At 44.9% G+C, this 22,865-nt stretch overlaps 1 protein-coding gene across 4 annotated transcripts in view; it reads right to left on the minus strand.

The window, feature by feature from the left end:
- The window catches only part of LOC144829313 (rho GTPase-activating protein 6-like), a 940,021-nt gene that overhangs the window by 279,605 nt on the left and 637,551 nt on the right, over positions 1-22,865 (minus strand). For all 4 annotated transcript variants that reach the window (XM_078688348.1, XM_078688349.1, XM_078688347.1 and 1 more), the window contains 2 exons: positions 3,105-3,361; positions 930-1,125 (listed from right to left, as the gene is read on the minus strand). In XM_078688348.1, the coding sequence (XP_078544474.1) occupies positions 930-1,125; positions 3,105-3,361 (453 nt within the window). The remainder of the gene's footprint in view (positions 1-929; positions 1,126-3,104; positions 3,362-22,865) is intronic.

Below are 22,865 nucleotides of genomic sequence, written 5' to 3' on the forward strand. Positions count from 1 at the left end.
TGATGGATTAAACCCAGATCTGTTACTGGGGCTGGGTGTCTGAAACGTTTCAGCGCTCTGTCCATCATCTCCTTGTGTGAACTTTTGGAAAATATTAATGTTTGATCTCTGGGCCCATCATTACTGTGTCTTGAAATTGTTGGTGCCTTTAGCCTTTGTGGTATCAAGGAAGTTTAGGAACTATTAAGAGCATTGGTGAAAGATTCCCCAGTCAACACATGCACATCTGTGAGGAGCAGTTTGCTACTTACAGATGTGCATGAACACATCCCCATGCAGATCCCAATTCGCTAAAGGCATCTGGCTGAATGATAAAAGCAAGGATGGAAAGCTGACCAGACTTTTTTTTAACTTGCTCTCTAGGACTACTAATGGAGTAGGGCCGAGTTTGCAGATTTTGTATTCATTTGTTCCCAGGGTGGAATGACAGGAATCTGCTCACATAGAATGCACAAGGCACAATTCCATAAGCACATTTAATGTATTGCAACTCTTAACAACTTGCTAATAGCTGGACCGTAACTGGCAGTGACGACCTGCTTCTCAAACCTCTGAATAAGATGATGTATTACTATTTCAATAGCTAATCAATGATTATCAAGATACTCGTTACGATATCACAACACAGTGTCAACTAACACTGTTTGATAAGGCAAACACACATGGTTTGTGTCATTTTTAAAAAATCCAAGACTCACAAGGAGTTTTCTAAATCACTGCTGCCCCTTGGAAGATATTTCTTATAGCATTAAAATGTTCAGATAAGCATCATTCTACTTCATTATGTAACCTCATTTTAGCGCAGAGCACATAACTTGAGTGGCAGGCAAAAAACTAATGACCGTGTTCTCTAAAATGTTCATTGTTGTTCTGGTAAATTACCTTTAAATGCCCAATTAACATCACCCATTAGCAGGATTTGTCCTTACCGTATAGCTCTATGTGCTGGCAACATCTCTCAACAATGCGGGGGACCTGCCTATAGATGGGATTGAGGCTCAGCTTCTTATTCCGTTCCATGACCCTCCGGCTCTCCAGCTCATTGGGATGCGAGAGCTGCAGTGCTTCCAGCAATCGGGAATGATTGTCATCGAGATCAGTGATTGAGTCCACTGATAAGGCCCCCTGAAGGCACAACACAAATTATCACCATGTAAGACATGTATCCTTGAAAATACAGAACATTGCAAATAATTCTTGTACACCAACAAAAGAACTGTGGGACATGGAAGCATCAGTAGCGGTGGGCAGTAGGAGTTTCTGCAGGGCGGTGACGTGGGCAGGGGGAGGGGCAGGGTGGGGGGTAGTAATGTATGGATTACGGAGTTTAACAAGTAAGTAAACATTTAAATAAAACAAATTTTGTTGCGCGCACTGCATCATCAAATGTGGAAGCAGGTTTGTGCCTGCCCTCAGAAACAAAGAGCAGCTTCGAAGCAGCTGCTCTCTATTTCACTGATTGAGCTGCCCCTAGGGAAGCGCAAGTTCATGGCTTCTGTGGGGGCAGCTCAATCATCCTGATAGGGTGCACTACCATGGGCTGCACCATGCGCTCCACTTGAAAGTTGCGCATTTGAGCAAACTGGGAAAGTACACCTCATGTATAATAGGGACCCTGGTCGCATGGCCACTCGTGCCTGACACTAAATGACTCCTCACACAGCCCACACAGCAATCCAACAACCTTTCAACCAAGCAACGCCCCCGCCCACCAGGGTAAGAGTGCTACCCATCTGCACACATTCTTTGGTGCCTTGTCAGGGGTCTGAAACTCTGTATAAATGCAATTACAATAGAATCACCAGATATCGGAGTAATCTTTCAAGCACTATAATGATAAAAAGAAATTAGTTTTATGACATATATACATGCCATTGGCAAATAGCCGCATGTGTGGAGTGCCTAGCAGCAATATAATCTGGTACTTTTACATAAAAAAATTGTTTTCAGTTGGGAAAATCCAAATAAATCATGACTCCCCGTTAATATGGATGTCAGCCAGAAAAAAAGAGATGGTCATGAAATTCGTATTATTTGATACCAAAATGTTATGCTTTCATGTTATGGGGTAAAAATGGAGAGCATTTCTAAAAACTGTTCACTAAGTGCCTTCATTATAAGCGTGCAGGGGGATTCAGGGGTTTTGGTACCACAATCAAAGACCGAGAGCAAGCCTATTAAATCAGGGCCCACTGTGGTTATTAGGTGATACAAATCATGACCCATGGAGTGGACCTAGCAGTGCAAGCCTGCTCAAGATTGACCGACGTTAACCAAAAGTCGTTGATACATGTATCTGCAGGGAACAATCACGAACAGACAATTATCAGAGAGGCCATTTTATACTTAAAACAATAACCACTAATATTAGACCCTGAGGTGTCTGTTTTTTAAGATCTGTTGCACAATTGATTTAAAAAGCGTCTTTGGAAGAAAGGCTTTATGAACGATTATGCATGGCACACTGGCACCGTTGTTTTTGCAAAATTATCAGTCTAGGATTCAACCACATCATATTTGTATCAGTTTGATGTTATTAACGTGTTTGATTTTTTAAATATGAAAATACATCAAATGTGAAAGAAAATATGGCCTTTTTGCACTCAAAAGGATTTCCTTTCATGAAAGCTATCATTTGAAAAACAAACCTTTGTGCCTTACAGCTCACATGCAGACCATTAGGGGCTTATGCTGTCATACAGCACTTTTATTAGTTTACCAAAGAGTTACAGTGGTTGCACTTAGTATACGTTCAGTAAATTCCACCTATATTTTTTCTATAACACTAACCTATTCTTTTATGCACGGCTTCTCAGAAGACCAATGTCTGGCAGCACGAGTAACCCATGCAACTCAAGTAATAGCCGCTCATACATAGGTTTGAGAGAACCGTGTTTAGTATTCTGTCGTGGAACGTGTATTGTAGATTGTGATGATGCAGAGGGAGAGAACCTTGGAGTCAGCTGGTGCTGACCTCCTGGGCCCTTCAGACCTACTACATGCTGTCTTCGTTCACTGCAATAAAAATATACGTTGGGAAATACCATCAATGGCTGGCCTCCATATCCTCACACAACAGTACTTAATCATGAATCGAGTCTCACCCTTCTCCGAGCACGAGACACGTTGTCCAGGAAGGTTGGGGAAAGGGGTTCATCGCGGAACTCCAGAGAAGTCCCCAGTACAGAGTTGCGGTCCGAAGGGGACTTCTTCTGCTTCTGAGCCAGGAACCGGATCACTGTGGCTTCCACCTCCAGGCAATCCCGGCGACTCTCTTTCACAGCTTCCTGCTTCTGCTTGTGGGCCCGATCATTGGCTATCACTTGTGACAAGGAGATCCCAAAGGCCTTTGGGGTTGCTTCTGTAAAATAAACAGCAATTGTTACTGAATGGGTGTAGTATCTTATTAGCATTTTGCGAAAAAACTAACTGTCATACATTCTACTTGGGTGACTCCAACTATCCTCAGGAAAATGAAAAAATAAATGTATTTTTAAACATAAAAAAGTATTTGTCCATTGTTTTAAAGGAATGACACTGGAGCCTACATGTATTATTCAAAGATCATCCTAAATCACACGAATCTTTTGCAATTTAGGTCTGGGAGTCTCCATCTATAGAAACGAACATCATTCCATATAAGACCATTCGAGAGCCCAGTCAGGACTTGTCAAGAACTGAAATGTAAGATAATATAACTGCATTCTTCTTCATGAGTCACTAACACTATCCACCATGCCAAACGACCTCGAACCCATTCTAAAACACAGACGAAAGTGAATAAAGTTTTAGACTTGACCGATGACTGCATAACACAAATTGGGAAAGAAAAGAAGCAGCATTGCATTGTCCAATTATGATGCACCATTGAGATGTCAACTTGGGTGTTCAAACAAAAAGTTGTGTGCTTGATTAAAGGCATATGTAGAAGAAAGGTAGACTTCCTGAAGGACGGGAACTGCTGCAGGAATGCCTATTGATCTACAATGAGGCCAATCAACAGTTGACCTTCAGAACTCGGTTTTGGGCTATGGTGAAGCAGGGGTTATTGAGCCTTCACTGTGGTGGTTGCAGTCTTTTACCACTGATGTCCCGAGAACCGACTTAAAATAGAATTGTAAAATGGCGGCTAAATACACCCTTTCCCTACCTGAATGAATTCCTGTCACTCACCATGGAGCATCCTGGCGATAGAAATTAAATCTGAGCACTCAGTTCAGAAAAAGGAAATGATAGACCCTGGCTAGATAAGGGAGTGCTAGAGAGCATTGGGCCAGGAAGAGCCAGGTATTCAAGAGCTTGGGAATAGGGCATCTGATTCAGTGAAATGCAAGGTGCTAGGGAGCTGATTGCATGACTTAGATCCTAGCAGAAGGATTTTAAAGAGGATATTTTGTGCACCGGTAACCAGTGTACAGTTTTTACTACTCCTAAACTGAGAAAAATCCTAACTTTAAGACTTTCGGTATTCACAGAAGGCATTTAGGAGTCCTAAAGTTAGGACTCCTAACTTCTGTGAATACCGAAATGAGTAAGTGTCTACTGTGAATACCAAAATGAAAAGTGCCTTCTGTGAATACCAAAATGGTAGTAAATTTAGGATTTTGTCTTAAGTTAGTTCGGGCCCTCAGTGAGTCAGAATTAGTTGGGATGAGTGTGAATGAGTGAACCTGTATGAGTGATTCACAGTAAGATTGAATCGGAATGAGTAGGGCTGAGTGAATCAGGGAGGATGAGTGAGCTATAGGAGACCCTGTGAAAGCAGTTGCGAATGAGTGAGGCTGATCAGGAATTAGTGAGTCGCAGCGAAACAGAGTGGGTCTCAGTGAGACTGAGTAAGTCAAAGTGACATTGTGTGAGTTCACCTCTTCCGCCACCTCGTCTCCTCTACCTCCTAGCCTCATGTGCCGGTCCTAGCGCCCAGCACATATCAGAACATTACATCTTCCCCCTTCTCAAACAATTTTAACTGTCTCAGATATGTCAGAGCGTGCTAGACTAAACGATAATGTAAAACAACATAGTTAGAGTTCTTCAATCAGGCGAACTGGTCTTCGATGAGTTTGTTGCGGCCGGAGATGGGCCTCTTGAGCCGCCTGCTCCCTTTCATCAGGAGACGTGGAAGGTCTATGATCACTTACTGATTCAGGTGCATCTCCCTTTGCCACACTGTGGGGTGCAGTCAACGCTTCTCGGAAATTGAGCGTGCATTTTCAGAAAATGCAATACATTCCTTGTGCCCATCTTGTTCTCCGACTCAGCTGTAATCATGGTCCCTTTTTGTCTTGTCACCAGCAGTGGGCATGCATGATATCTTTGTTGTTCTTGTTGCACCAATACCCATTCTCCTTCATGGATGGATGGCTGTGCAGCTTTTCGCCGTCGGTCTGCATATTCCTTCATCTTCTCCTTTTTCATTTTGTCTGTGGATGCTAATTCTTTGTGCTCAGAGTCTTGAGACGAATCACTAGCTGTATCTTCCCAAGTTGGTATTCTGGTGCGTACAGTGCGACCCAACATTAAGGTTGCCGGACATTTGCCTGTAGTAGTATGCGGTGTGGTTCGATAGGCGTGTAATACTTCATTTAGAGCCACTTGCACATCACACCTTGAAAGTTCTGCCTGCTAGATGGTATTCTTTAGAGTGGCCATAAATCTTTCCACCATTCCATTGGCCTAGGGCCACAAAGGAGTGAACTTCCGGTGTCTGAAGTTGAGGTGCTTGGCAAATTCAGCGAAGTCTTGTCCATTGAATAGGGGACCATTATCTGTTTCACTACCTTCGGTATGCCCCTTGCTGCGAAAACCTCATCCAGTACCGGTATAGTGGTGGCGGCTTTGGTTGACGTTATGAGGTACCGCAATTGGGAAGCGGGAGTATTCGTCCATTATGATCAGGACATCATTTCCGGATTGTAGTGGTCCAAAGAAGTCCACTGCGACATGATGCCAAACGACATCCGGCAGTTCAGACATTTGAAGCGGCACAGGGGGATCCTCCCGATTTACTAGCCGACACTGTGGGCAGTCTTTCAGTGTAAGTTCCACCATCTGATCCAGCATAGGGAACCAGACCCTTTCCCGCAACGTCCCTTAGTGGCTACAATACCTCCATGCCCTTCGCGCACTAGGTGGATTACTCCTTTGCGCAACTGTTTCGGGATGATGATCCGTTTGTCCCTTAGTACAAGACCATCTGAGGTGATGAACAGCTCATCCTTCACATGTCTGAAAGAGGACAGTTCCTGATTGTCAATCTGTGCACTCAGTCCGGATTCTTCCAAATGCCTCCAACTGTTTGTTCGAAGGCAATGTTTTACATTTTCTAGTGTGACATCTTCATTGGCAGCGTCAAGGATGGCACCCATGGGGACTGCAGGTGGTTTGGCTTGATCCCAAAAGAGAAAGAAAGGACCCTGCTGTGGATACAAGGTTCCAGTATTAGGATCCCGTGTGCATTAATACCTATTTAGGACCAGAAAGCAGCGCCAATTTAGACGATTACAACATAGAGTCCATTTTTCTCTTTATTTTTTCATTTTTATAGTTTGGCTCACACAAGATGCAGTTCATATGAACTTAGTTGTATAAATTAAACAATTTGATCAAACAGGATAACAATTCATAAATATATCATACTTCACTGTGTAGTCCCACACAATACCACACATACCTTGACAATCCTCATTCAAAGCGCAATCAAACTATATCATTCATACTTAAGACTCAAGTTAAAAACCACATCATGGTACATAATGCCTGAATAGAAGGTCAGATGGAATTGCACTTTGGCTATAAAGAGGTTAAGTTCAATGTGAAGCCAGATAGAAAAGGGGCCGATCCAACAGATGGTTAGGGATCACGGTCTTCAAAACATTAGATGCTTGAGCCACCACAAAATGGAGGTATTCCTCAGCTAATGATGGATTGGATTTAGACGTTGCCTTGGGATGTTGGAACATTTAATCAGCAGGATTTGCAGCTTTTCCCGGCTTGTGGATGATAGTATAAGTATATTCTTGAAGGCGAATGCCCCAGCGCTCTCTTCTGGGTTGCCTTTTGGCTCGGGGATTTCCAAGGATTGGTCATCAGGGCCTGGTGATCCGTGATAAATGTGAAGTGTTTCCTGTAAATGAAGATGTGAAAATGCTCGCAGGCCCAGACTACCGCCAGGCTTTCCTTTTCAGGATGTGAGTAGGCTCTCTCTGTGTCCGTGAGGCTTCGACTGGCATATGCTACCATATACCGTTGATCACTCTCTTTGTCATATTAAGCTAATATCGCTCCCAGTCCTATGGGACCCGCATCCATGGTGATTTCAGTTTTTCTTCTCGGATTGAAATATGCAAGATTGTTGGCAGATTCAACCGCAGCATTGATTTCATGAAAAACTTGATCACATCTCGTGGCCCATTGAAATGGGTGTCCTTGTTTGGTCAGTTTTCTCAGGGGGTAACTGATAGTGGCATAGTTCTTGATGTATTGTGCACAGTAGCTTGCCATGCCTAGGAAGGAGCGTACATCCCCTGCGTCTCGCGGCCTGGGTGTGTCATTTAGAGCGGCAATCTTTTACGGGTCTGAGAAAATGTCTCCGTAGAATTTTAATGGGGATTTGTGGAATTCGCATTTGTCTTTATATGTCTTTATATAAAGTGAGATTGGCCTCCAATAGAGCATGACAGACTCGGTCCAGTGCTGTGTCGTGTTCTTGCATTGTTGCTCCATAGACTAGGGTGTCGTCACTCTAGTTTAGGGTGTTGGGAATGTGATGAATTACTTTTTGATGGCCTTCTGAAAAATTTCAGCGGCTGAATAGCCCCCAAAACTGAGTCTTTTGTATCTGAACAGGCCTTGATGAGTCGAGAATGTGGTGATATATCTCGATTTTTTGTGAAGTTCCAGTTGGTGATAGCCCTTGTTAAGGTCTAGATTGGAGAATATTTGCGCACCTTTGAGTGACGCAATCATGTCGCTAATATGAGGCCCCAGGTGTCTTTCTCTTTCAATGGCGGTGTTGGGTACCCTCATGTCTACACAGATGTGCACTTTGCCAGGTGAGCCTTTCTTAGGCACAATGACCACTGGAGAGGCCGAGGGAGTGGGTCCTGACGTTCTCTCAATTATATCAGCCTGGAGAAGATCTTGCAGTTCCTCCTCTAAAGACTGTTGAAGGTGAAATGGAATTTTCCTGCGATGTTGTGCTACAGGAGTCACTTATTCATTTATATGCGATTGAACTTGGCAGTGTGCCATCTTTCCAAGTCCGGTGAATAACTTCGGAAACTTGTGAACTATGTCAGGCTCATCATCGACTTTATACAAAATGTCTACAAGTCGAAGTTGTTACGCCGTGGGCAAGCTAAGAAGACAATCTACTTCAGGACCATCAATGACATGAATGTGGGCTGGAATAGTTCTGTCCTTGTACATGAAATTAGTCGGGAATTGTCCTAAACAAGAAAGAGGTTTTTTTTACATCTAAGTGTATACCCACAAGTTGGCTTTTTGCAAGTATGGTGGTGGACTCATTTTCTTGTATTCTGCAACTGAAATATAGTAGAGAGATGCTCCACTATCCAGGACAAATTTGGCCCAGTGCGTGTCCTTTTTAAGATCTAGTCGCGGGTATTTCTTCAACTGGTCCGGATCCGCAACCATGCAGACATACTCATCACTATCTTGCAATATTGGTGACAGCGACATTGACTCACAAGATTGTGATCAACGGGATCGATATGTCCTGTGAGACTGATGGCTGGACTGTGAAGAACCAGTGGAAGAATCTCTGTAGTCCCACACTGCTTTGGCATGATGGTGAGTGTTAGACTGTCTGGATTGTCTGTAATCGTCTTTGTGGGTGTCTTTGCAAGAGGCTCCACAGATGTTCTCAAAGTGGTTGTCCCGGCCACACTTCCTGCATTTTTGGCCTAATGCAGGGCATTACTCCTTGTGAGGGAAGTCATATCCACAGAGATAGCATTTGAGTTCACGCTCATGTCGTTTATCAGTCTGTCTAGAACTGCGACGCCGACGACTTGTATAATGGGACTGAACTTTGGATCTGGATGATCGTTGCTTTGCAGGGGAAGGCTTGTTGTTGTTACGGGATTGGAGCCAAAATGGTTGTTCACGTTTTTCGCCTCTTCCAGCTTCCATTTTTTAGCATGTTCTTCTGCCTGATCATGTACTCGCGTCATTTCTTCGATCTCATCCAGGGAGTAGCTTTTCTGTCGAGAAAGAATTAAATTCACAGTAGCGGGACAAGCATCTAAGTCACGTGATGAGAGTACTCACGGGCTCGTCCTTTTCTTGAGAAGCCAGATTAAATGTAAATCTTTCGTAGTCTACGTTCCGTTTGTGAAGAAATGCACGTTGGCATATGAGAAGCAGCGTCAGTTGGAAGCTCCTTTATAATCTGACCACCCTCTTTCCGATTAAATTGCGTAATGCAATCAGTTGCTGCTCCTCCTTGGTCACATGAGACTCTTTCATGAAGTCATCAAAGTCTTCTAGGCATTCCTGCCAGTGGAGGCCCATACCAAGTCTGCGTCCACCCATTTGTGCTGTGGACGTAGGAGACCCCTGCCTGGTGCTAGCGCTAGTAGAGGCATGTTTCTGTCTTGCCGTTGGCGATCCGGACATTGCATATGAATATGGTGGAGCAAATACTTTGTGATGGATAGTCGAACCACAGGAACCCTCACAGCGCCTGCCACTCGGTTCACAATGCCACCGTCAGCGCAACTCTTCAATTGCGCTATAGTGTAGGGTCAATGACCGGGCACATCTGAAAGAGAGGTCAACCAACTACTTGACATGCATGTATTTACATTTGCATCAATTAACATCAAGGGCAGGCTACCAGATGAGCAGGCCGTCCCATAAGCCCATCAATATGTCCTTTTGACGCAATATAAGGCACCTGAAAGCTCCTCTGGCAGTCAAATCAAATCAAATCAAATTTAGCTTTATTCGATTTATCTGGAGAAATCATAAAAGCATACAAATACATTTTATACAACAATTTAAAAAAAATTTTCCCCATCGAGACATTTATAAAAAGACTATAAAACAATTTTCCATTTGTGAAAAGTCAGTGATGAAAATGAAAATATGGCCGGAAGCCTCGTGTTAAAGCGGCTAATAAAAGTTTAAACATGTAAGATTTACATCATAGAGTTTCTGTATTTCATCACTGACGTTAAAAAGCGAGAAACAACAAAGATGACATACACCTCATCAAGCAAAAGTAACTTCAGATATGCATCTTTACATGTTCTTATGCCCCAGCGTTTAAGCAACGGTAAGAGGAACAATTTTCTTGGGGCAGAATACAGGTTACAGAAGAACATAATGTGAATATTACTTTGGGGTGAATGATCATCGCATGGGCAAATTAGATTCGGCGAAATCCAATCGTTTTGTTTTGGAAGAGTGACCATGCGGAAGAAAGTGCCTAACCGCAGCCTAGTAAGAAGCATACGAGGATAAGGTGCAGTTTCAATCCTGAGGTACAATTGTAAACCTTCATTAGGGGTAATTTTTTGGTAACTCAGGGTGGTATTTTTGAGTTTCTCGGTATCCCATCTGACACTTTCCAGGTGTGTAGTTAAAAGTTTTTTGAGCGCTGGCCTAGACAGATGTTCTAGGGACTCTGGGTCATCATAATATTCAGGATGTCCAATTTTAGAGAACATCAGCCGGACGTGGCGTAACCATTTGATTTTGGGTGCCGCATCCAGGTGCAAACAGTCCGTGATGAGTTCTCTATTAAATTGGCATTCCGTAGTAGTCCAGATTTTGTGCCAGAGCAAACACGGTGATAGCTTTATAGTGTCGCTAAGGTATTTAAGGCCAGACTCAATATGGGTAATAAAAGTTGAAGTAAATTTACTCACACCTAGTAAATAGCGAATAAAAAGATTCTCACAAGTTTGAAGTGAGGACACATTTTCAAAGCCCCATAGGCCTGCACCATAAGTGACTGTCGCTACACACTTAGCTTGGTAGATCTGTAACATCTCGGCAGTTGGTTTGCCCCCAATTTTGGCTGCAAAAGTTCTCAGAGCCCCAATAGCACGAGTAAAGGCAAGCTTCCTAGCAGATACTGCATGTTTCCAAGCTCCTTTCCTCTCGAATACAACACCCAAATAACAAAAAGTGTCTGTACTCTCAATTCTTTGCTCGTCAAGATGTATCGAGCATTGTGGCTTTTTGTTTTTTTGGGTGCATGGCATGGAGAAAGTTTTAGAGATGTTCACTTTCAGATTTCTTTTCCCCATGTAGGATGAGAATTCAGTTACCGCTCTTTGCAACCCTACCTTGGTCCTGGACATAATTGCCGCGTCGTCGGCATATAATAGGATGGGTACAGGCCTACCATTAACGGCTGGGTAGTCACTTGGCTGATTTATTAGATGCTCTACAATAGAGTTAATATAAAAGCTAAATAGAAGGGGCGCAAGTATACAGCCTTGCCTAACCCCTCTATTTATGGCAAATTTCTGAGTACATTGCCCCTGGGTCCCGAACCTCACTCTTGCACCGGCATCTCTATACAGTTCTTTTATAAATACGACAATGGTAGGATCCACCCCAATATGTTCCAATGTTGACCAGAGCTGCAGATGATCCACACAATCAAATGCTGAGCTAAGGTCAACAAATGTGACAAACAGGTCCCCTTTTTTGGCCTCGGTATATTTGGACATCAATAGAGAAAGATTTAAGCATTGTTCCTGGGTACCCAGTCCCTTTCGGAAGCCGTATTGGAGTTCCGAGATGACCTTTTTTTCTGTCTCCCAGTGCTGAATTCTCTTAAGGACGATCCTTCCTGCGATTTTCATGAGGCCGTCCAGTAAGGATATAGGACGGTAGCAAGCAGGATCGTCCCTGTTTCCCTTTTTAAAAATGGGCACTACAATTGCGTCTGACCAGGTGTTAATTAAGCCGCATTTGTTTCCCGTATTTAAAACGTTAGTTAACAGGGGAGCCCAAAATTCAAGATTTGTTTTATAAAGATCCACTGGTGTGTGGTCGGGGCCAGGGGCTTTCCCAGAGGGGCTTTCCTTGATTGCATTTTCAACTTCTGAGGTGGTAAAAACCAGGTTAATTGGGTATGGAGATGCTGGGTGGTCAGTAAAAAGATAATCCTGTGTTTGTTTGTTCAAGGATGGGATTACCTTTTGGTAGTTCTTGGTGTCCCCCTGGCTGTTGGTGTAAAGTTTGCCATAATGTTCTAACCAGAGCTCTGCCGTGATTGCTACATCCATGCAGTTGTCCATATCATTGGTGTTATATACTGATCTTATGACTTTCCAGAAGAGGTTAGTGTCCTTGTTCCTGGCAGCTTCCCCCAAAGCTTCCCAGGCCTCCCTTTTCATCGTTGCTTTCCGATGATTAATTTCCCTCCTGTACTCTCTTCTGGCCTCGGAAATTTGAACCCTATTTCTCGGAGTGGTGTTTAAAGCTTTCTTCAGGTTCTTTAGGGCGACTGTGCACCTGGAATCAAACCACCCGCCTGCATGTTTCCCATTCTTTTTGTAGCTCTTGGTTAAATTATTTTTTATGTACAGTTGGATATTAGCAAAAGCTGCCATAATCGCCTTAGGATCAATATCTTCCTCTAAGCAGACAGATATGTCTGCAAAGCAAGATGATATGAAGTTGTGAAAGAAGATTATGGGGTTCAATTTCTCCCACTTTATCACATAGCCATTTATCTTTGTTAAGGTAACCTCTAGTGGATAAAGTGTACCGCTAGATTCCTTGGCTTTCTCATCTGAGAGCCTAAGCCCGAAGGTAATAGGGTAATGATCACTCATTGGGTCGTCCCCTATCTCCCAAAAAGTTAGAAAATTGGGTTTAGTGGGGGATATCAGTGCAAAGTCGATTGTCGTTTCACAGCCTCTTCCATTGTATGTTGGGGCAAAGGGAACTGGGGGGGAGCATGCCTGATTAACGAAAGTGAGATCAAAAGAGAATATAATACTGTTTAGGAGAGACCCCAGATTGGTGTGTGAGAAGTGGAGAGGGCCATCCTCCTCATGATCTGTAAGGCCGCACAAACCTAACTCAGAAGATGGGCAGATGGCACAGTTAAAATCTCCCACCCAAAGAACTGTATGGTCTCCCGTATTTTGATCCCTTACTTTATGGATGTGATTAGACATTTTATTCAAAATCAATTCCATTTCGTTTGCTGGCATGTTATTATAAAAATTCACCAGTATGATCTTTTGTGTGGTGCCCCATTTAAATGAAAGAATTTGGAAATATTGGTCAGAGTGGAAGTTATGTACCTTTATGTCCCCTACATTCGAGGTGTATATGCACAAACCCCCTTTATTTCGACCCTGTGGAGAGGGCACAGCGGGTGAGTGAAATGTTCGATACCCCATAATGTGCCTTTCCTCTGCAAGCCAAGTTTCTTGCAGGCAGAGTATACCATGCTTCTGCACGGTCTCCAACCAGGGTGTGTGCATGATCTTTTTGCCCAGGCCTGCTACGTTCCAGGATAACAGTGAGTGCTTTAGTTCACTAGCTTCCTGGTGTGTTTGTCCCACGTTCCCCATTACACCTACCGGGGCTTGGAAATGTGCCCTATCTAGATGTTGTGTGGCCCGCACTGATAGGGGGCGCTGGAGAGGGCAGGGTTGTTCCACCACCAAATGAGTTGGATTGTTGACATTAAGTGGTGATTTATCACTACTACTGCCATTCATTGAGTGATTTTGGTCGCTCGACCGGGGTAGGAGATCAGTGGTTCCCAGTCAATCCACCTGATCTAGGCATTCAAACCTGTTCATAGTGGGTGCTCCTTCCCACCAGCTGTTAGTGGGTTGCCATCCCTGCCCGTGCCCCTTCCCTCTCTGATTGTGGGCTATAGTCCAGGCCCCAGGACACTCTACTACCTGTTTAGGAGGGTAAAAAAAGGTAAGGGGTTTAGTGACAATGGCTTGTTTGGTCGCATATGGATCCCATGTGGTAATGAGATGGGCAGTATGGGGGTCTGCAAATGACACCACGATGCAGTCTCCTGGTATTGATTTATAAGTGCGACCCACCCATGGGACTCTCCTGGCCATTAGGACCCTACCCCTGTTGTTGTGAGGGAGCTGCCTATTAACATTTAGCCAGTGGATCACTTTGTTCTTTAAGGACCACTGGGTTTCCACAGTGTCAGTATCAAGCGGAGGAACCCCAGCCAAGATAACAACGTAGGGGCCGGCCTCAGGAGGGAGGTCAATATAGCCTCCGCGAAAGTTCTGATGATTTTGGTGTAGGTAAGCTCTACGCTCTAAAAGGGGAGTGATAGGGTTGCTTGCCTTCTGGTCAGCTCTGGAAGAAGATTTGGGCTGCACCTTTTTTTTGTAGGATTCTTTCTCAGATGTTGGTGGATTAGATGATGGGGGGTCAGCGACCTTTGCAATTGTCCGGGATTTAGGGATTGGAATAGGTTTGGGTAATGGGGGGGGTAATGATGAGGACAAAATTAAGGGGGCATGGGGTGCCTCCTTAGAGGCTTGGGCCATTTGAATGCCAGTGTCACCGGCTGGTGCAGGTTGGATGCCATCATTTCTAGCCTGAGGAGCACCCTCAGTGATTTGAGGATATGTTGCTTCTAGCTGTTTTAGGCTAAGTGTGGCCAGGGATACTAAGGTTTTGTCCATTTCAAGAAGGTGATTCTCAATACGTGACAGCCTGAGTTCAAAAGGTGTCAATAATTGTTTTAAGGTAGCCCAGACTGTTTTGAGAAAGTCATCATCATGACCCGCTTTATCAATGTCCTTCCCTAGCTCATTTTGCCCTCCCCTTGTTAAGTTATCGCCAAGGACGACAGAATTCTCTAAAACAGGGGCAGTAACAGAGTTAGAATAAGTAAGATTACTATCACCCCCTGCTAACTGAATAGGTGGAGGTGGTATTTGTTTAGGCTCCCCTGTATAAGGCAGGGTTCTTCTGTGATTGAAGAACTGCTGCCTTGCAATTTTAGCTTTCTTACGAGCATGGACAAGTTTTGCATAATTTTTCTTTTTCAGGCCTTGGCGATGTAGGTTTTTGCTTTTTATTACAGAAAAAGAGGGAGCTGGAATGTCTGTCCAAATGGTAAGATTTCCCTGTTCAGTAGACAATTTGCCCTCACTAGATTTGGAAATCGTGGGTGAAAAAATAAAAGAGGAGTCTAATGGTAAGGGAGAGGAGGGAACAGGGGGGTGATGAACGTCAGCGAGAATCAACAGGGGGGGGGGGCATGAAAGCTGTTGGGGGGATACAGCCGACGCAATGTTTCCCAAGGAGGATTTTTTAGAGTTAGTGAATGTTTGGGAGAGTCTGCGGGCAGCATCTAACTCGATAGAAACCCTCTTCTGCATTTTTGTTATTTCGGCATCTATGGCCAAGTTAGTTTTTACTAAAAAATCATCCAAGGTACCATTTGTCTTAGTTAAACCCAGTGCAGTCTTACTGCGACTCCCCCGAGTACACATAATGTATGACAGTTATAATTTCTGTGGAGTACTCACTAATCTCAGAGTCCAGGTACAATAAGAATGGCTAGAACCAAGGGGGGTGGGCCAGGCCAGTCCTCTTAGTCCTCGAACGGCCTCAAACGGTCCCGCCCTTGTCCCGGGCTTCTCCCGGCGCCCTCCCACGCGCTCCCGCGCAGCGGGGATGTTACTTCACTTTTATGCCTATGAGATTAGTGGATGAGGGGGTGGAGCCGGCAGGGAGAGCAGCCCAGGTGGTGACGGGCGCGCGGGGACTCCTGGTCCTTGGAGTCCCCCGCTGGAAGCTCGCAGCCCTGCCGGTCAGCGGGAACGCCCAGCCCCTTGAAGAAAAGTGCAGAGTGACAGCCGCAGCTAACCGCGCAGCGGGACCCGCGAAGCGGGTCCGGCCAGTTGTAGCGGCAACAGCGGCAGCAGGCAACAGGGTCACAGGAAATCCGAGGTGAGGCTAAAGTCCGTGAAACTTGCCAAAGGAATCCGCTCGCAGGGTTTTCAGCCGGTGCTTAAAACAAGGTAGGGTGGGGGTGGAGCCGGCAGGGAGAGCAGCCCAGGTGGTGACGGGCGCGCGGGGACTCCTGGTCCTTGGAGTCCCCCGCTGGAAGCTCGCAGCCCTGCCGGTCAGCGGGAACGCCCAGCCCCTTGAAGAAAAGTGCAGAGTGACAGCCGCAGCTAACCGCGCAGCGGGACCCGCGAAGCGGGTCCGGCCAGTTGTAGCGGCAACAGCGGCAGCAGGCAACAGGGTCACAGGAAATCCGAGGTGAGGCTAAAGTCCGTGAAACTTGCCAAAGGAATCCGCTCGCAGGGTTTTCAGCCGGTGCTTAAAACAAGGTAGGGTGGGGGTGGAGCCGGCAGGGAGAGCAGCCCAGGTGGTGACGGGCGCGCGGGGACTCCTGGTCCTTGGAGTCCCCCGCTGGAAGCTCGCAGCCCTGCCGGTCAGCGGGAACGCCCAGCCCCTTGAAGAAAAGTGCAGAGTGACAGCCGCAGCTAACCGCGCAGCGGGACCCGCGAAGCGGGTCCGGCCAGTTGTAGCGGCAACAGCGGCAGCAGGCAACAGGGTCACAGGAAATCCGAGGTGAGGCTAAAGTCCGTGAAACTTGCCAAAGGAATCCGCTCGCAGGGTTTTCAGCAGGTGCTTAAAACAAGGTAGGGTGGGGGTGGAGCCGGCAGGGAGAGCAGCCCAGGTGGTGACGGGCGCGCGGGGACTCCTGGTCCTTGGAGTCCCCCGCTGGAAGCTCGCAGCCCTGCCGGTCAGCGGGAACGCCCAGCCCCTTGAAGAAAAGTGCAGAGTGACAGCCGCAGCTAACCGCGCAGCGGGACCCGCGAAGCGGGTCCGGCCAGTTGTAGCGGCAACAGCGGCAGCAGGCAACAGGGTCACAGGAAATCCGAGGTGAGGCTAAAGTCCGTTTAACTTGCCTCTGGCAGTCCTCTACCAATGCTTGTTGAACTTTTGAGCAGATGCCTGACATCAAAATGGCCGCCGGGCACTCCTCGCAAGGGATGAATTGAGGCGCTTGACTTCAAGAAGCCCGCCGGTGAAATCTCACTCCTCGCGAGATTTCAGGCGTGATTCATTCGGTGAGAGCATCAGCACGGAGACAGACAGACTCCAGTACCTGGTAAGTGACGACCAGGCACAGCACCAGACCCCGCACTCCTCCGCAGGCGTCACTCAAGCACAGACACTTGCAGCCCAGTGCAAGCGATCGGAGTGGGCTCCTGGATCGCAATCAATATACTGCGCCGCCTCCCCTGCACACTTGACCAGGGTGGGCTCCCGGGTCGCAGCAACGCCGAATCTCCTAGCTCTGAGGCAGCGGAGCGAACAGCCAACACAGCGGGCACAATGCGACAGGGGTGGGCACCCGGTCCACGATTCAGCACGGCTCCAAGGCAGCGGAGCACACACCAGGATACCGGTAGGCAGCAGGCAACAGTTTACCACCTTCGTCGCCAGTTGTAGTGTTGTTGCGTCGTCACAAATGACACAGACACTATTTTTAATTGTAGGAACTTTATTCTCGTGCCGCCTACACCTTATTATCCCTTCTCTACTCTGCCTTCTCTCTTGCTCCACCTCTTCCGCCACCTCGTCTCCTCCCACCTCCTAGCCCATTGTGCCGGTCCTAGCGCCCAGCATGTATCAGAATATTACAGGTGCCAGGTTGGCTGGAGGGAGGACTGGCTTGCAGGCAGTACAAATCTTCTGTCCCAACCCCAGCGTTGCTTATGGATGAATGGTTCATTGAAGAATGGCTGGGTCAGTCACGGGTGTCCCGAGTAGGAATAGTGCCTTGGAGTTCCCTGATTGCATTCACCTGAAAATAGGTGAATCTGATATGTTGCATAATGATTTGATGTATGAAGAATTTCAAATGTGGCAACGCAGACTTTGGTTGACCATCAGAACCTGCCATGCGTGGCGGTAGATATAAATGTGAGGATCTAGATTATAGAACATTGTTCGGTCATAAAGAATTCTTCAAAGAAATGACGTGTAAACTTTAGACATGCTTGGTGTTGGATTTAAAGTAAAGAAAGCTATGGCCTTCAATGTATGCCTACAAACTGTGATCTGTGTGATATAAGATATATGTTTGGGAATTTAAGGGCAGATATCAACACGGTACATAAGTGAGCGCACTATAAAAGGGATCTCGCTAGTCTGGAGGGTGGTAAGAAAAGATAAAAATAAATGTTAACAAATATCAGGCTAGAATGATTAGATGAACAGGACCTGGCTAAAGTTTGAATACAAAGGATACGAAAGGTCAGGGAACTCGGCCTAAAAAGGTGTTGTGGAGAGTGTCAAAGAGAGACAGAATCTTTGGTCTCAGCCAGACAGGAGGCTACATCAAAACATTTCTGTCTGGAAAATGTCACTGGCACACTACGCAAAGAAATTCATCCACAGTATATCATATGTTGTTCTTTATTTTTCCTCAAATGGGATTCATATAAATCATTGCCAGACGGTCACTTAATGCTCTGCCCAACGGGCCACAATGAATTTTCCAAACATAAACTAGAAACTGTTGGCATCTTTCTGGCAACATTCATTGCTGTAGAGGGGCTGTATCCGGATGGGCTCTGCTGCCTCAGCTGCAGAGCTGAGCGTCTGTTGCATAAGTAAGCTGTGTGTAAAATAAATGTATTTAACCCGGTATTTATCGGAGATAGAGGTGGATTTTTAGAAATTACTGCTCCAAAACAGTGATTGGATTTGCCCCTTTCTGTTTCTGAGATATGCTGCCTAAATCATAAACTAACACGGAGAAATAATGGATTAAACGAATTTACCTTACCTTTATACAAGATTTATTTAATAGTAAAATGCATTTCATGTAGTAATGAATACAGAGACGTCCTGGTATGAGAGTCATAGCACTGCAGCAACCTTAATGGTTTGATTAAAAACACTAATACAAATAAAATAATCTCTCCTCCATAGATTTTCTTTATGTTCTTGGATCATAAAAACCATGAGCGCAAGTCATTGCAGTGAGTTAATGCAACATATTTGAAAAAGGAGCATTAGTCGGATGTATCTATCTAACGTGCAAATCCGTACAAATATAACACATAGCCATCTTGACATAGTGGGATGTAGCTCAGCGATTCATTTCAACAACTACTTTACAAATATAGGCGTGCGACCAGGATGCTCAGGCGATTCATTTTTTTGTTTACAGAAGTGCATACATCACGCCCTATAACTTCACAATGTAGATCTTAGGTGCACATTGTTTGGGCTCTGGTCAATTGTTGTTGTTAGTGGAGCAGTTATTTCGATTAATTATTCTGCTGCAAAAGGCCCTGCCTCTTATTACCACATCTGCCCCAAAAAAGTAGCAACAGCACATGCATAAACGAATCTTGAATCTGATGTAAATATTCTGAGATCTATACAGCTGCTCGAGTCCCCAGTTGCCTGCAAATAGATGTGATCCATTTCTGGTGGGGACCATCATACCCCAAGCAGGTAAACAGGACATGACAAATGGATTCTCTGGAACTGAAACATGTGGGGCACAACACATCATTTAGAGACCATTGATTTGTGAATGTTTTCAGGGGCCATGTCCGAACCCTGAATTGAAAATGTAATTGTCTGTCTAATGGCACAGGAATGACATCCCACTATGGTTCCAGAAGATTACTGCACTTGAAATCTAAATATTTCTCTGTCGGAAGGGAGCTAATAATATATTTGACCACGCTTTGTCCAACCCTTGGCCAAAACAGTTTTTTAGCATCTTGGACGTAAGAGTTGGTATGGAGAGCGGATTATCTCAAACATTTTGAGACCTATGGCTGTTGACAGCTTTTAATTTTCTGAAGCCAGGCAATTTTTTGCAACCTATCTGCCTCAATCACATCCATTAGGGCCATTACTTACTGAGCTAGTTCAGGTCGATGCCATAACGTTCTCCAAAATAACAACCAGCGGAGTCTAGCTTTATCGGCTAAAGTGTTCCTACATGTGTCGAGCATCAAAAGTGTTAGTGGGGAACTAGATGGTAGAAGTAGCCTAGACAGCACAATGTTGTGCTGTCTAGGCTACTTCTTCAGCCCTCATAATTACGCAGTTTGAAGCAGCCGTCTGACCCGCAGGTAAAAGCATACAAATGCTCAATACATTTAGCAGTAAGTAAATAACACTGAAAGGACGTTTCATGCACCTTGTATTAAAAACAACATATTTATATAGGAATTATGATTTTGGGGTACGTATTGTCTCCTTTTGCAGAGTTATGTCCAACCTACGTTTTATGATCACTAGAAATTATAAAACTACCTTTGAAGTGGACAATACTATTTTGAAATAAATAATCTATTATGAAAAACACTGCATTCAATAGGTAGGTCATGGTTTCATATAGACCTCTGATCTTCTATCTCGTATCCAATTTAGGGGCTTATTACGAGTTTGGTGGTACATGGGACTGCCAAACTCGCGGTGGAAGTGCGGTGGTAGTCGGGGACTGCCGTATTACGAGTATGGTGGTCTAGGGAAGTAATATGCATGGTGGTGCAGCTGCGGTACCACCAAGCATAGTAGAGTTTCCACACCCCCAGCCTTTTTATGGCTGTGAGCCACCATGAAAATGCTCATGATGGGGAAACAAAGGGCGCCCTATTACCCCTGTGCATGCGGATGCATGAAGGGGGGCACATGGTGTGCCCCCCTGTGTTCTTGTACCTCCTTTCCTTCATGGCATGGTCTGCACAGTCCATACCATGCAGGAACGGCCTTTGACTCTCCCATTGCGGGCCTTTCTTGAAAGCACCACTGTGGTACCGCCTCGCCACCCACTGCGAGAGCACAAGAAAACTCATAATATGGTGGATGGGTGGCGGTCGGCTTTGACGGTGGAGGAACAGTGCCGTGGCATTGTGGCCTGCTTCCACACTGCCAAAGTCGTAATCAGGCCCTAACCCTTTCTTTTATGAACTGGTGTCCAACGTAATTCCAGGAGGTAAGTACCATGCTAGATTACTGGGTTACCTATTATTCCATAAACTAATTACATTTCTTGTAAACTACACACATATTCAACGTTGACATTGTAAAATCTATCCAGCGTCCATCCTGCGTGCCCCTTAGTTTGTGAACGAAAATATTGCTATAAACTAAGAAATCCCCTATTCTGTGCCATTGCTTCATTTTCGGTCTGCCAAATATGTCTTTTTATTTTTTTTACTAGACTATTCTTGTAATTTATGCTCCCTTTTATACATTGTGGAAACTTGGCATTTGCCAGAAAGAGCTGTAACTAATGCTGTGTACCACAGAAGTAGTATGCCCGCTTTCCACGTAGTACGTATTATTTTGTGGATAGCTAATTATTAAGATAGCTTTTCAATGGAGTCCATTGAGAAAGAAAAATCTTTACCTGAAGTGTCGACATTTTTGCAATTAAAATGATTTTTGGAGTGTTTAATATACATCAAATGGACATTCAAGCGAGCATTGCATTTCCACAGAGTTCTCGGACACTAAATCGAATTCCTCTTGATGGCAGCAGAGAGCAAGGAAGAATTGTTTCATCTCCGTTCTCAAAGAGATGACACTAACAACCGTATATAATCCGCACTCCACAAAATGAATTGTCCTTTTACTCTTCTAGTATTATATCATAATATCACCCGTTGTCATTTATATAACACAGTGATAAGCTGAGCCGCGTGATGGAATTTCAGATAAAGTCTACCCCGCATCTCTGCAACCCCGGGGCTCACCCGGTGAGTATTTTCTAGCTGTCAATTGAAAATAAAGGCACTAGATACTTCCGGTAGTGTGGGTGGTCTAACCTGTGAGTCATCCACTCCCCCCTTCATAGCATATATCTCATAGTTGATGAAACAAAATATGGTAACGACGAGGTTCGAAGGTTGCGGAGAGTTAAATGGACATCAATTCAGGGATATCTTTGGGGTCGCTAAGAATTATGAAGTGTACTCCTTTGGTTTCACTTGCACCCTTCACCACCTGAGTACGCAGACAGATGATACACTTTGAGGAAGATGTGAGCTTACAATTCTGCATAAGCAAGCTGGAAACCGCCTTGATAGACAAGAGCATACTGCACTATGCCAGGGAGCTGTACGTGGATACCGTAGTAGGTTGGCACATGCGCACTGAGCCAGAGAGCCTCCAATGGTTCCATTCATTTTGTCTGCCATTACTCACTTTCAAAATATTTTCATGGCTTGTTTGGTCCGAATCGAAATACACCATCCACCTCCAAATGACTAACATCTAAATTCGGCTCTCATTGGTGCACTTCGAGTCTTGGCTCAGTCAAATCACTTGACATTTTTAATTTTACAGAATGATTTTCCAACGTTGCAGGATCAATTCCTTCTAATCGCGCATTTTAAACGAAATCACTTTTTAAAATCATAGACCCCCCTTTTAAATCGTAATCACCATCTCCTTTTCTCTGAGATTCCTTGCGCCACTTTATATATTTCGCTAACTGAAGTAGTTTTAATTAATACATTTTTGGAAATGTCGCTGTCCAGGCACTGAGTGGTTAATTTCTATATTAACTTTACAAAAATGTGCAATAATTACATTCTCTCACAATTCCAACAATAAATGCAGATTTTTGAGTACTGTAGTAATACTGCATCATCAGTTTATTGCATGTGGAATGACACGTATATTTCCAAAAAGTCAAATAATAAAAACATATTCAGTCATATTTATCCACTACCGTCTTGGCAACAGTGTGGTAGTATGGCTGTGGATTTAGGGAACTTAAAGCCAGGAAAGCACCGAAAAACGAAAACGACGTGAGACCAGTTTTCAGCACTGTGTATGTCAATCCTTCTGCTCATGCGTGCCTACGCCTC

This window comes from Lissotriton helveticus, chromosome 4_1 (genome assembly GCF_964261635.1).
Source record: "Lissotriton helveticus chromosome 4_1, aLisHel1.1, whole genome shotgun sequence".
Taxonomy (NCBI): Eukaryota; Metazoa; Chordata; class Amphibia; order Caudata; family Salamandridae; genus Lissotriton; species Lissotriton helveticus.